Source organism: Chelon labrosus, assembly GCF_963514085.1.
Source record: "Chelon labrosus genome assembly, chromosome: 11".
NCBI lineage: Eukaryota > Metazoa > Chordata > Actinopteri > Mugiliformes > Mugilidae > Chelon > Chelon labrosus.
Window position 1 is genome coordinate 12131788 of NC_140344.1, and position 15347 is coordinate 12147134.

Below are 15347 nucleotides of genomic sequence, written 5' to 3' on the forward strand. Positions count from 1 at the left end.
CACCAGGTAAGTCTGGTCATATTCTTATTTTTTTTCTCACTGTCAAAGTGAATTGATACTAAGAGGTGAAGTTTATTTCCAATGCCTGATGTAAGCGATTCATCGATTGTTGTCTAAAAACTAATAAATACATGTTACATGTTGCTTCATCACTATTAACATGATTACTATATTTAATTTGAGTCAGCCCCACTGACATTTAAAGATTTACTTCTTTGTTGGGATTATTATATGGACTCGATGCTGAGGGACACAAACAGGGAGAGGAAATCAGACATGGTTGAGAGACGGACTAGTTCACTGTGGAGATTTATTGACAGTAAAGAAAAGTATACGCTAGACAAGAACCAGGCTTATCTTTTAAGACTGAAAGAGAGCAGCTGAAGCCATGTGTACAGTATGAGGTTTGGACAGTTCTTTATTTCCCTTTTATAAGGCTGCTGGGTCTCCCCATAGTGGATATACATATATATACAGGAGATTGCTATATTGGAGTTACACTGAGGGCAGAGGGTCCATATTACACAGACTTCAAAAAACAACACTGATAGAGCCTCACCGCCAGGTATCAGAAATCAGCAGAGAGAGAGAGGGGGGGGGGGTGGTAGAGAGAGAGGATGGAAAGGAGGGAAACAGCACAAGAGAAGAGGGAAGTGAAGGAAGAGGGGAGATGATGCAGTCCGAGAGCCTGACTCGACTGCCTAATAACTTAACACTAGAAAATAACATACAGATTTCACGCACAGTGCATCTTAAATAGGTTACGTGAAGAACCATTTACCATAAATATCTGTATTTTCGGGAACCAACATATATAAAAAATGATAAAAAAAACTAAAATCGTTGTTCAGTCTTTTTTTTTTTTTTTTTAACCTTTCCGTCGTCGTGCAAATCGTTCTTTTGTTCCTTCTTGGTGTGGAGTTTGGGCGTTTCCTGCCCTGCCCACACCTGATCCAAATAAATGAGGAAAAAGAAACAGAACCCAGCACCGCCCTCCCCTCCCCCCCTTAAAAGCATATGAATTAGTAGAAAACGAACAAACAAACAAACAGAACACCACAGTCAACTCATCACAAAAAGAACCCACAGACACACAGAACAGCAAGAACACAGTACTCTTTTTTTTTCCTTTTTTAAGCTTCTTCATCGCCGTTATTCCTCTTCGTGGTCAGTATCATCATTGTGGTCTTTCTCCTGTTTGGAGACAGTGGAGAGGTCCTCCACCCTGGTGGCTCAGTGGAACTGGGAGGCTACTCTCCAATCGGCTGGTCAGTTCAGCAGTGATATATTATCTCTCAATTTCACAGTGTGGTAGGAAAAGCAGGGAGAGGGTGAGGGGGTGGGGGACCAGAGGGAGGGATATCGCGGGTGGGAACAGGAATCGGAGGAACCACAGCAACAATTACAAAACAACTAGAAACCCCGACCATCCATGAGAAAAAAGTAAACAAAATGGCCGCTTCACTCCTTCCTTCTGAGGTTCATTCCCGCCGACCTGTGTGGTTGGGTCTTGTCTGGCTGGAGCGTAAACTGATTGGATGGCCTGTGTTTGAGGGTAAGACATGGGAGGGAAGTCTAAGGCTGACTGGAATCCACCGGTGAATGGGTCTCAACAGGGTGATATGTCTTCAGGAGAATGAGGACGTGTGTGGCGGGTCGATGTGTGATTGGCAGGTCAGAGGACGAATCCCCACTGGTTGGATTCAGGCACGCTGCTGCAGTGCCCGCCTCTTGCGGCTGTAGTAGTGACGCATGCCGGTCTGTCTGGCAAAGTTCATCATGTAGTTTTGTTTACGTGTGCTGCAGGGGGTAAAGAGAAAGTGAAAAAGGGAGGGAAAAAGTGCCAACATTAGTGACAGAGTAGAGGCCACCAAGAATCCACGCATTCACATGCACACGCACTCTAATCCATGCACGCAGACACACCGATGGTCGAACGCAGATTCCACGCTCTCTCTCATACAGATTCATGCTGGCATTTTAGATCACGTTTCAATAACCTCAAACACTCAACAGCTGCATGGATCTCAGAGAATGGGTGGCGCTACTTTACACACCTGGATTTGTTTACATTCTGCACAAATGAGAGGCAGCTAGATGGTGAACATGGTGGTAGTGCTAGCTAGATGTATCATTTGGTAGACCAAATATCACGGGACAAGACATAGGACAGGTAGTCTACGAACGTACTGACACAAGTGCAAGGAAGAAACTCTGACACTGAGTGTTTGAGGTCAGAGTTAACAGAAAATTAAAAAATAAAAAAAGGCCATAAAAGTGCAGGATTGGGAGCAGGAAAGGGAAGGTTTTAAAACTAAGTCACAGAGAAAAGCTGCGGAAGATCACTCTTGCTTAGCCTGATCATTGCCTCTTCCATCCAGCAGGGCGGTGCCAGTGAGCCAGGAGTGCAGCCAGGGCAGGCAGGGGCCTCTGCGAAGCAGGGAGGAGGGCAGGAAGGGCAGGGGGTGGTAGGAGATGGTTTGTGTGTGTGTGAGATGGTTGATGCTGTGAAAGTGGATGGGAGGCATGGCTGGTACACTGCATGTGTTTGAGAGTGCGTGTGTGTGAGAGAGAAGTGAGGAGGAAGCTCCTGGCTCAGAGTCATGTTGTTGTTGTCCTCGGACAGACAAACAGCCATGAATGAAAAAAGATGGAGCCGTGGCAAACAGTCGACCCGTAAAGCCATGCAGGGACGGAGGAGGTTGAAAGAAACGTCTGTGGTCAAATGTGTGTTCATTTTGAAAAAAAAAGTGACGTGAGATGCCCTTGCATTACAACTGATGCTGCTAAATGAATGTAAAAACACAAATCATTCAGGGATAAGGCTTGATAAATACTGCACAAATAAACAGTAATCGTTTTCAAGAAGGATCACATCATTGTTCGTGTCGGCCTGTTAATTAGCAGCCAGGTCAGACACACTACGACAGTCTGTAGTTGAGAAAGCAGCAAGAACAAAACAAACAGATACAGGTATAGTGATGGATTACATCACACATATACACACAAACACAGTACCACTGATAGTTCTGTATGCACACTATCACAGTAAAAATGCCTCAAAGAGCATATTCAAATCAAAATCATTTATTAGAGAATTGTTCTTATCTTGTGACACTGTATCGATGCATGTCATTTCAAAATCATTTGGCACCACATTTACTGATTTCCGTGCTCTGTACATCCCTCCGTCCGCTGTGTTTTTATGAGTATTATTTTATTTTATGTGTGTTAGATTGTTTTGTCAGTGAGCCTCCACCTGAACACTTTGAGCAGCTGGTCTGCCCTTTGACCTGCCTGGGGCATAAGTTAAGGCGAGGGCATGGAGATGACCATGGTGATGATGAGGAGGGCTGGGCGTGTATGTGAAATCAAGGAAGGGTGTCTGCAGTGTTACACGGAGAAGGAAGGCTCGGGAGGAGGGTGAGGGAGGGGGCTGCATTCAGGAAGAGGCGGAGAACTTACCTCACACTACAGCCATGCCAGAGGGAGCAGAATACAGAAGAGAGCAGAGGTTAGAGCGCGAGAGGGGGGAGGCAGGAGGAGAGGACTGCTGTCTCGCAGAAAAGTCTGGGGGGGTAGGAGCCCCAGCCTGGGGAGGCAGGGGCCCAAAGTGGGGGAGAAGGAAGGAGAGAAGGCAGAAAGATAGTCAGAGGTTCAAGAAAGAAGTGAGAGTGAGAGGGAAGACAGAGAAAATTAAACAAATATGACAGAAAAATGGAGAGCAGAGGAGAAGTTGGTGGAAATTGAGTGAGGAGGCAGTGGAGAAATGTAACAAAAGATGCAAGAAAAACGAAAGAAATAACCACAGGTAGAGGTGAAGAGACAGAGAGCAAAGATATAAAGCAGTAGTCCATCCGTTGTATGGAAGAATGGTACGAGAAACAGGGAAAGAGGCAAAGAAGGAGTTTGGAGGGAGGGAAGAAGAAGAAGAAAGGACAAAGAGGACGAGGAGGAGGAGGAGGAGGAAGAGAAGGAGGAGGAGGAGGAGGAAGAGGAAGAGGATGGAATAAGGAAGGAAAAGATGCGGCACAAGCAGAGGAGAAAGCATGACCACATGATAAACCACATCAGTGACATAAAGCAGCAGGGAAGAAGGGCATGTGGAGCAAAACAAAGGGTTGAGCAGGAGGAGGGAGAGGAAGAATGCGTGAAGGAGTGGCGAACAGAGAGAAATAAACAACAGAGCAGAGTGTGAGGATCACGGTCACTCTTTTCAGCAGACACTGTTGAAAATTGAGCGAGTGCAAGGGAGGGGGTGGGACAGGTCATGGCCGTGTAGACCAGGGAGAGTTCAGGTTAGGCATAGGTGTGTGTTTGTGTACATAATCTGTACAGGACATGGCTGTTCTATGCAGCATTTGAAATGCTCTGGGTACGCATCTGAATGAACAATAAGAAGAGGGACTATTGCTCTAATACCCACAGCAACATGCAGGAAATGCATTTAAAATGCTTTAAGATGTTGCCATGTTAAGAATATGTGTAGAATAATATAGACCAAGTTCATAATATCTTCAGTGCCCTGCAGAATCTCCACTTAAGTTGTAACTGTCTTCCACGTGGGGACAATTTACTGGTCCAGGTTACAAACTAGAATGCAGTACAAATGTAAAAAATGGGGAAAAGAAAGAGAAGAACAATCAGTGAAGGAGCGTTTGCAAATTTAAGAACATTTTAGTTCCTGAAGAAAGAAATACAATAATGCAATTATTTGCAGGAAATGAATGTGACAGTAAAAACAAAAATAGACCAGACTATGAATTCACAGTTGAACAAAAGACACTAAAGGTGAAGCCACCATCACTGTTCAGAAGAGACAAGGATGATCTACCATGCCTTATAAAGGCCACTTAGGAGCACATGGGTCGACTGCAAATGAAAATACTGTGTGTGAATTAATGAATGGACATGTGAACGGATTGTTTACAAAAGCAAACAATGCTCAAATTTACTGTTTCTATTATTTAACGATATTGAAGACGTAAATTTGATACATATACCTTTCAGACAGGCTAGTGGAAAAATACATCAATCCTTGACAACTTGTTTAGATGCATGGATTCTACAAAACACTGAAAATATGATGATCTGACAGCAGGAGTTGATCTGTTGTCCACAGACCAGTCATCCACAAACAGAAACATTCACAGCAAAGCAGTAAATCTTCTACTCTGCTTCCCTGACACCAGAAGCTGTGATTAGCATATAAAACAAGTGAATGCTCAGAAGTTTGTTGTGGGCGGTGAGCAGCACAGAGATGTGCTTAGATCTGTGTGTAAACTGTTTCCTTGTGTTAGTGTGGAGCAGAGGGAACCGTTTGTACAGGTGAGGCTGAGGCAGAGGTAGAAAGAGGGGCAGATCAGGACTCTGTTGGGGGCCAGTCTGGGAAGCCGGCGGCCGGCTGGGAATTGGGTACTCACAGAACTACTTCCACATGGTCCAACGCCCACTGGTCATGTCCTGCACCATCGTGTCGTGGCTGCCACCATCGCAGCATCACCCCTTTAACCCTCGCCTCACTGGAGAGATCATGGAAACATCGTAGGGTCAACAAGTGTGTCAGTGTTTACATCAGCTTCACACCAGTCTAATGGGGTTAATCACACTGTTAATGACAAATAATGTTTAATATATACTTTAAACTTCATGGACCAGTTATAAGCCAATACTAAAAGCAACCTTTAGGTTTCCAAATAAATAACACCCTTGGCCAGATAAATCTGAGAATTAGAGGGTGACAATTTTTCGGGACTCCCGCAGGTCACGGTATTCCCGTGGGAGTCCCGCGGTACGGGAGTCAATCTCACTGTTGGTAATGTGATAGGGACAGGATAGAGCAAATAATCAACGGGAGCGGGCAGAAGCGTGACGGAGCCGGAGATTAAATTAAAAAATGACGCATGTATAGCCTAAGTGTAGCCTAAATTTCCAAGGCAACCTCAGTGATTTGACCGCGATTAACCAAACATGCTACAGGGGGGCAAGTTGGGCAACAGAGTCTGATAACTTTAGACAACAACATAGGGAGCGGGATGGGATTTGGGAGTCATTCTCTCTGGATTTTGCGGGACAGGATTTTTTGGGTGGGCAGTCAAGTGATCGGGATATGACGGGAGTATTTTTGTGGGCTCGGGATGGGATGGGAGCGACAATTGATTCCCGTGTCACCCTCTACTGAGAATGTGTTATATTAACAAATGTGCAACCGTTAGCCTGCTGTATAAAAAACATTACGCTGTTATTAATGACTAGCTGACATTTACAGTATTAACTAACATTAATAAAGCCAAACTGCTCCATTTAAGGGATGGACAATGATGTGTTCATTATCAGGAATTAATGTACGTTGGATGCTTCTGGCTTCCACATCCAATAATTCTTGATAGACGCTTTGAAGGTTATAATCGTTAGCATTAGTCACAAGACAAAAAAAAAACGTAATTTATTTGTACGCATCTTCATGCATTTCAAAATAAAGTTTTTAAAGTTTGACTAATGCCTTGAACAATCATTACCATCTCATAAAGGTTCTAATGCAATGAAACACTGCTCAGTGCTTCAGTAAATAGGCTAAACCTTACACACATCTTGGCAGCAGGAGATGTTTCTGACAGTATGTTTAACAACAAGACAACCTAGTGATGAGCCAAGTCATAGTCCCAAAAGCAATATCAAGATTTTCATGAAATAAAGAGCTGAATAACAAATGAGATGTGAGATGATCGAACCTACATGAAGTTCAGGAAGGGACTGAAGCGTAACTCTTGTGGCTTGTGAGTTACAGTTCCCTGAACTATTCAACTGAATTCAATTCAATTTGATTTATACAGTGTTAATAACAATACAAACTGTCTCAAGACATTTTACAAAACCTGGTCTGAAACCCTGATAGAAGATGTAACACTGAAGGATTACACTCAAACTGGTAAATGAGACATCTAGTCACTAATTTGATGACAGCATGCTGAAGCTACAGGCTGGGCCAGCGTATCAGGTTAGGATGGTTTTTAATTGTCCTACTTTAATAGGTGTCTTATACCAGGAGTTAATGGGAAGGCTGACGCCAATCAGAAGTGTCACGGTGTCTCTTTGTGTTACTCACAGTGGAATGTTGTAGGAAACTCTCTGGGCCTTTATGAAGTCTTTGGGTTGGTGCTGGGCGATTACGTGCCAACTGACCCCATTGTTGACGCTGTATTGTAGCAGCACGGCCCGGTCGACTGTGTCAGCCTGATCCAGGGCTATGTTACAACTATCTGTCTGTGCCACACTGCCGATCTGCAGCACAAACATGATCTTACTGCAGGGAGACAGAGAAGGTAGGACAAAGAGAGAGAGAAAATATTAAAGGTAGATCATACAGATATAACTGTAGAGGCCAATCAGTTCCAGTAGATATATCTGTACACAGTTAGTTTATTTATGTTTTGATAGTACCTGTACCTGGCTCTAGTGAGGTCCAGCGGTTTGGTAACTGCTTGCCTCATCTTACAGCCATTAAAGTAGAGTGAGTCTCCGTGGGCATGTGGTGACAGCTGCCCACAGCCACTGCCCACTCCCCCACCCTGGATCAGCTGCCAGCTCTCCTGAGACACACTGCCAGACTCAAAATTGTCCTTTATGGAGCTGGGCAGGTCACTGCTGGAAAGGGAGCAGTCGTCACCTGTTGAAGTAAGAGGAGACAGAGGGAAAGTGATGAATATGGGAAAGTAAAACGCCATTCATTCATTCATCAACATCATTTAACTTCCCCAAAACCACTCCATGTAGTGAATAGTACAAATACAAAACCATGTGTATCTAACAGGCTGAATATAATATGTTGTTTGTGGCCCACCATGGTGTCCCTCATCACAGATGCAGACAACTCCACTTGTGCAGTATCCGTGGCCGCTGCAGAGCCCAGGACAGGCCTCCCCGATGTAAACATGGTCCACTCCCCAGCTCTGCCGCTCTCCTGTCCCCTCCTTTTGAATCCAGCGGAACTGGGTAGCACTGGAAATATACAACAGAAAAAGCTTACAATTTGGAAACAAAGAGCACTCTGGAAACGTTACACTACAGTGAAGTACAATCTGTGCTCTCCTACCCTGAGGAGACATGGTCTGGTAACTGGACAGTGACCCTTGTCCATGTTGAGCTGTTAACTGGACTGTAGATTGTGGATTCATGAAACTGGAAGGGAGAGCAGCCCACATTGTTGACTGAAGATGGGAGGCACTCTGACTGTACCAGCTGCCATGAGTCAGACCTAAGGGCAAAAAAGGAAGATGTGAAAACTCATGTAAAATAGATCCTACCAAGAGAATGAGAAACGCATTAAGTGATGTGTGTAGACTAGAGTAAAGCTGTTGCTGCTGTTCCTGGATTCTGTATGAACCTGGCCTCTCCTTGTTTTTCTTACCTTGCATCCTTCCTGTACTGCAGCAGGACAGAATGGTGGTCTTCACAGGTATCTGCCTCACAACCAACAACAATCTGTAACAATGAAAGATGTAAGGGACTGAAGTCAACATGCACAAGATAAACAACAGATGATACTGGGCAACGGTCTATCTTGAAGCAGTGTACCTTGAACTGTAAAATATATCCAGGCTGCACTATGAGTTCTCGAGTCGCCAGGATGTTATGTGTTTTGTCTTGGTTCTTGTTTGGCCAGTAAAGGTGGAACGAGGGATTACCACAGAAGCCAGCCGTTCGCACAGCATTAGGGTAGAAACTCCAACTTTCCTCATGGGAAACACCCTCTAGTGAGACAAAGAAACAAAGTGAGAAGACATATCAAAGTGTTTTTTATGAGTTATCCATGTCTCATTATATCTACACATACAAACTTACCATCGTCAAAGGTGTCAAGCAGGGTGGATGGGTTGATATCTGACCCTCCCACTAAGATGTTGTCTATGGCCCACTGAGCTCTTTCCAGGCTCGGGGTGGCCAGACCAGAGGAAATGGTGAAAGGCTGCCACCAGCGAAGGCGAGTGGCATTAGTCAGGGCTCCTTCAGGTAAAACAATGTAGTCTCTCCTCACTGACACATACTTCAGGTAGTCCATCTCATGCAGCAGCATCCAGGACACACCTGAGTATTCACACAATGAGAACATTTAAAAAATATATAAGAAAATGGTTGGGGGAAAAAAGGAAAACACCTAATAATAATGTATGTTCTAGTCCACCTCCATCAGTAGAGTAGTCCAGCAGCACTCCCTCTTTGCGACAAGTTGGACGGTGGCACATGGTCATGTTATCTTCACTTCCAATCCTAGCCCAGTATTCTACAAACCTGTGAACAACAACAAAAAGTAGAACTATAATATTTAAAGATCAACAGAAATATTTTTCGCTGTGATTTGTGGATTGTGAGTACTGACTTGGCTCCACGGAGGTCCAGATCAGCAGTCACTGCCTGTCTGGCATCAGCCCCACCAAAATACAGCGCTGTCCCCTCTACCAACACTCCACAGTCTGTACAGGGCTTACCGCCCTCCAGCACCTGCCACTGAGGGCCTGCTGCCCCTTCCCAGTCAAAACGCTCTTTCAGAGATGCCTACAAGAAAAGAAAACATCTAAGTAATAGATCATCTCAAAACATCAGGATAATTTTTTGGTAATCTATGCCTGACAGTGAGCAAATGTATAAAAACGAATGAAAAGGAACCTTAAGAGCAGTGCTGGCATAGCAGTTTGGTCCAGTGAACCCTGGATCGCAGAGACAGCGCTGATCCAGACAGTCCCCATGTCCCCCACAGTGGCTGTCACAGGCTGGCCCAATGTAAAAGTTCTCCACACCCCACTGAATGTCTGAGTGCTGCTGGTAAAACCGGAATCGCACCGAACTGAAGACAAGACAACGTAGATCAGTCAAGTAATACGTAAACAATTTACAGGATTTATCTAACAAGTGTTTGAAGAATTTGAGTAACTACATCTGTTAATAATTTTTTAAGTAGACTTACGTGTCAGCCAGGCTGTCAGGGAGGGGATAGACTGCCCTCTTCCAGCCTTCAGCAGGGAAGAAGACTGATGGCTGTGAGACCTGACCACCACAACGGGGATCAGCAGGTAGGCACTGAGGAACCAGGTACTTCCAAGTCACTCCAAAGTCTACTGAATACTGAACATGAACTTGCCGGTCTGCATGACGCTCTGGCACAATGCAGCCTACAGCAATCTAAATAAACACAAAGACAGTGACAGGGTTCATTTGGGAAAGAGGTTTTTAGAAGGTGCAATAAGATAAGATAAGATCATTTTATCATGGATCATTTTGGACTCATTGGTTACCTTGAACTGCATGACCCAGCCTTTGTCAGGAACAATATCATGTGTGACAGCATACACCTCTCTCCCATCAGCATTGCCACACACCATCACACCATCAGGAGAGCTGCAAAAGCGCTGCACTGAGCAGTCCTCTGAGAACAACCAGTGAGGGCTCACTAGGAACAGAGAAATGAAGAGAAGCAAACATAAAATACTTGATAAGAAAAGACTCAAAAAACAAGTAGAGTGATTAGGTTTTAGGTGCATTCAGAGGTTCAGTACCTATTGGTGTTTCTTCTTGCTCACTCAGTTGACCTATCCTTCCTGAAGTCCCATCAGCAGGAGCTCTCTCATGGTTAGGCAACGCTACCCCTCCAAATGTGTCAGTGATCTGCGCCCGTGGATCTGAGCCTGCGATAAGGACGTTATCTAGAGCCCAATCACTGTGGTCGGCTCCTTCATGCTGTGGCTGCCACCAGCGCACACGGACTCCTTCCTGACGGGCAGCAGGGGGCAGCAGCACATTCACAAACCTGATCAGAGAAATAGATAAAGAGATTCACAGATATCCTGCTATTCCACACTCAGTGCAAATAGTTATGTCCATGGATGTCTGGTGACAGAACTCACCCAGGCTTGGTGTACAGATCATAGAAGATTTCTGTCAGTAGATGCCAGTTGATTCCTCCATTCAAACTGTACTCCAGGAGGACGCCCTGGTTGCGGTTACCAGGCGGGATCATGCAGCCGTACATGAAGTAGAACTGGATGAACTCAGCATTGGTCAGATTCAGGTCCACTGTCACCAGCTGACGGCTACAGCTCTGAGCACAGACACATAGAGGAGTGTATTAAATCAGGACCTCAGGTTATCTATACTTGTACTTAACCTTCATTTGATCAGTCTAATCCTTATAACAACAAATCCGAAAATCTCAAACATAATTTCTGAATGCTACCAGAAGATGATCAGAACAATAAAAAAAATGTTACTGCCACCTAAAGGTAATTGTAAACAATTGCTCTCAAGACTTTTCCCTGGCACATTAACATAAGCCTGTCAATAGATATCCACTACCAACACTGGCCTAAATGCTTTACAAAAACTCAAGCTGCATATAAAGGCTGACCTAGCTTTAGTGCGTTGATTAATGGCTGGCTCATGTTCACATAAAGATATCATTCAGTGGAGAACAGTGGATAAATGATCAGATAATTATCAAAACTATGAAAATGACACTGAGAATGTACAAACCAGTACATACACTATAGTAAATGACCCAGAGGATGTGTGGCAATGCTGCTTTATAATGTGTATGAATTTATTTGCCTTTTCTTCAGCAAATCCCTGGTTAGGATGCATTTCATGATATAAAATAATAAATAAATAAAGACTTAGATAACAAGATGTAGATTTACCCCACTGAAGTGCAGAGCAGCTCCAGAGGCCACAGCTCCACACACAGTGCTGAGCTTTCCACCGGTGAGTAGGTGCCAGTGACTGAGAGAGGGAGCTCGACTGAAGCTGTCCTTCAGCTGGGAGGGAAGAGGAACCACGGGCTCATCACAGTACTCTCCTCCCCATTCTGGGTCGCACCTAGAGAGGATGGAGGGTTCAGACAACGATAACCAGGTTCAAAGAAAATCTAGCTATCAAGCTACATTGAGTAACCCCACAAGATCAATTAAAAACATTAAGCCTAAACAATATATCATATAAAACCTTCTGTTACAAATACAGTTATGAAATAACTTATATTCATACAATACTGAAATAAGGCATTTTGAATTCTACAGCTTATTACTAGCAGCTGACATTCCAGACAACAGTAATATAAATTTTGGTATGTGGGTTTGAAGCTGCTGCTACTTACACACAGGAGCTCTGTTGGCAGCGTCCATGTCCAGAGCACATATCTGGGCAGCCATCTCCAATGTAGAGGTTATCCAGAGCCCACGTCTGCTGCTTGTCAAAGGGAGCCTGCTGGAACCAGCGGAACCTTGTGGCTGGAGACCTAAAGACATAAATTAGAGTCAAAGAAACAGTAAGTTGGTAAGTTAAAGTAAATTACATAGCAAGGAATTAAACTGAAAATCCTGACGTGACACTTTATGATTTGTTTTCAGATTGTAGTAGAGTGCTTGAAAAGAAGCAGCACCACTAAATATGTTTGTCTTTGTTGATGAATAACAGGCCTGTCCTGACCTGGCATATGATGGGATAGGCAGGGTAACACGGCCCCACTTGTTGTAGGTGTCAGAAACCAGAAGTCGCTGCAGAGTGTACGAAGAGCAGTCGGGGCTTGTGGGCAGACAGTCTCTGACCAGAGGCTGCCAGTTTAAACCCAGATCCAGAGAATACTCCAACTCTACAGCTGCAGAGAAAATAGTTAGATTTCTTTTAACTTCCTCTAACATATTTAATGTTGAAACAACATGAAATCACAAATTCCTCCATTATCATTTTCACTGGACTCTGCTCTACTCTATCATATCATTCTTCCATGCAGACATTGAAATGTTATAATAAAGGTTTCATTGGTGATTTCTGCTACTTACAGTAGCAGGAGTTTGTGACGGAGCAGGAGGCAGAAAAGTCAAACTGGATGAACGCGTCTTGTCCTAGACTGATGTCAGTGGTAACAGCATAACGTGTGTTGGACTTCTCTATAAATGCAAAAGCAGGTCCATCAGAGCCACAAACAGGCATTCGAGTCCCGCCAGGGTGGAGGAGCCAAGAGCGCCCATCGATTGAGGAGAAGTCATCTTCAAGAGGTCCCCAGCCGCTGGCACTGCCACCAACCACCACCTATTGGAATTAGACATAAACGCTTGCATAGTTAGAGCGAAGAAGACGAACAAAGTGGAAACAAAATTCACATTAGATGAAAAGAATGAAAGAAAGCAGTAATGGTTAACAGCCATGACAAGATTTATTGATGGACGGATGGTTAGATAGATTATCACTAACTGTACCTGGTCAATGACCCATGGGCTGTAAAAGTGTCCATTTTCAGAGGGCTGCCACCAGCGGAGGCGAGTAGAAGAGGTGCGGGCACGCAGTGGGATTTCCAGAGCCACCAGACGAGCCTGATTACTGTTGTTGCTAAAAAGAAATTCCTGCAGGAGTCCCCAGATCAGACCTCCATCCACTGAGTATTGCAGCAGAACTGGCTGGGAGCGAGGGTCTGGAGCCGCTTTACCACAGCCGAGACGTAGGAAGAACTGAACAAACCTGCATTAACACATGGGGTTCTTACTGAACTGTGGAGCCAATAATATCCACTATTTTATATGGGTATAATGTTTGAAATGTGCAATTTTTAGTTTGCTAACGTAGGTCTACCTAGCATTTGACAGGTCCATGTCATTGGTGACCAACATGCGTAAGCCATCCTCACTGAAGAACAGGTGGTTCCCACTAGACATGATGCCACACTTCCTGGATGGTTTACCGCCACTCAGGAGCGTAAAACGCTCAGCATCCACAGCTCCTCCTAGAAACACACAAAGAATGTATACAGAGTTGAAACAAAACAAGCAATACAGACAGGAGCAACATCAATATGGACTGAAGAATAATCAAGACTAAAATAAGGCACACAAAGTTTAACTAAAAACAATGGTTTACAAAGATACTTCACTATAACTTGTCAAATATTTTAGAAGACTTGAAGACTGATGGTCTGACAATCTGATTTCAAGCTTGTATAAAACAGCAATGACCACATATTCAGTTAAGTTTCATCTGTTCAATAAATACCATAGACATGCATAATGAACGGTGCATAAAACAATCTGAGCGACTTTAATGTGCTTTAGTACGTTGGTGTACCTTCAAAGTCTTCTTTGAGGAAGTCAGGGTTGGGGGTGTCAGGCACAGAGCAGTCAGGTCCAGAGTAGCCGGGGTCACACACACAGTGAGTGCCACCCACACAAGCCCCGTGACCATTACACATGTCCTGACACTGTGGGCCAATGTAGACATTATCTAGTGCCCATGTTGGAGGCGAAGAACCAGTTGAGAAGAAACCTTGATACCAACGGAACCTTACTGACCTGCATTGCAGCAAACATTGAAGAATAAGTGAGTTAGAGTCCAACAGAAATAACAATTATGTTAACTATATCGTTAATATTATAATAAAGTTTCCCTAAATGTTTTTGTTTGAGTCTGCCCTGCTGCTGTACAGGAAGTATCAAGTTCTTACCCACAGAGGCGAAGCTTGCCAAAGTGAATGACCTCCCTCCTCCAGCCCTGAGTGGTACCAGGGAAATATATGCTGGCAGGGTGAAGCTCTGTGGAGCAGAGTGAGGAGGGCTGGGGTCCACCGGAACACAGGGGTACCAAAAGGTGCCATGTGGCACCAAAGTCCCGTGAGAACTCAAGACGCACTGGGTTGGCAGAAGAGCTTTCAGCTGTGCAGCCCACATTAATCTGGAGAGATAGATATACGCACCATGAGTGAAGATAACAAACCAGACATAATGTTCCAAGTAAGGATTATGATTGTTTCTTTAGAAAAGAAGTCTGTGTATGTGTACCTCAAACTGGATGATGGTATTCTCATTTACGTCAATGTCCCTGGTGGTAATGGAGTGCTCTCCAAGCTCACTTGAGACAAACACCATAGCTGACTCATCCTCCTCCCTGCATCAATCACACACTCACAGACATTAGTCAAGGGAGAAAGCATCTATTGGCAATTTTTTTTCCACCAGTTATATAAAAATAGGTTCCAAAAATAATAAGTGCATAAACTTTGTTTTTCTTTTCTTACATGCCAGTCTTCTGGTAGGGGCAATAGAGACCAGTGTTTCCCCCAGGAGAGAAAAGCCAGTTGGACTCATTGGGGCCATCCTCAAAACTGTCAATCACCACTGGCGGGTTGTGTAAGGAGCTGCCATCGATGATGAGATCATCTATCACCCACACCTCCTCCTTCTTACCTAAAGGGCATAATGTTATAGAGATGATTACATGCTCGCTCTAAAAGTTTGAACAACATTATATCAGCTTTTGGAGCGAAACGGAAGAGAAAAGAATAATAAAATAAAGTTCAGGGAATATTGGGATTC

General features: G+C 44.2%; 2 protein-coding genes across 6 annotated transcripts; both read right to left on the bottom strand.

The window, feature by feature from the left end:
- Positions 1-285: 285 nt before the first annotated feature.
- LOC311495780 (reelin-like) lies at positions 286-10898 on the bottom strand. Of its 5 annotated transcripts, none has more exons than XM_084555372.1 (14): positions 10551-10898; positions 10290-10444; positions 9962-10176; positions 9664-9841; positions 9377-9552; positions 9182-9288; positions 8842-9084; positions 8408-8750; positions 8093-8254; positions 7841-7998; positions 7441-7666; positions 7106-7303; positions 5424-5522; positions 286-1800 (listed from the first exon to the last, which is right to left on the bottom strand). In XM_084555372.1, the coding sequence occupies exons 2-14, from the start codon at positions 10374-10376 to the stop codon at positions 1704-1706; spliced, it is 2289 nt and encodes a 762-aa protein (XP_084411498.1). In that variant the 5' UTR covers positions 10377-10444; positions 10551-10898; the 3' UTR covers positions 286-1703. The 5 variants fall into 5 exon arrangements, with proteins under 5 accessions (XP_084411498.1, XP_084411497.1, XP_084411495.1 ...); XM_084555371.1 differs by having other exon boundaries at positions 8408-8481; positions 8575-8750; positions 10290-10898; XM_084555369.1 differs by having other exon boundaries at positions 7447-7666; positions 10290-10898.
- Positions 10698-12753, bottom strand: LOC311496189 (reelin-like; the record flags this gene model as incomplete). Its single annotated transcript, XM_084555951.1, has 4 exons — positions 12143-12753; positions 11688-11865; positions 10899-11092; positions 10698-10764 (listed from the first exon to the last, which is right to left on the bottom strand). The coding sequence occupies exons 1-4, from the start codon at positions 12181-12183 to the stop codon at positions 10698-10700; spliced, it is 480 nt and encodes a 159-aa protein (XP_084412077.1). The 5' UTR covers positions 12184-12753.
- Between the last annotated feature and the right edge of the window lie 2594 nt (positions 12754-15347).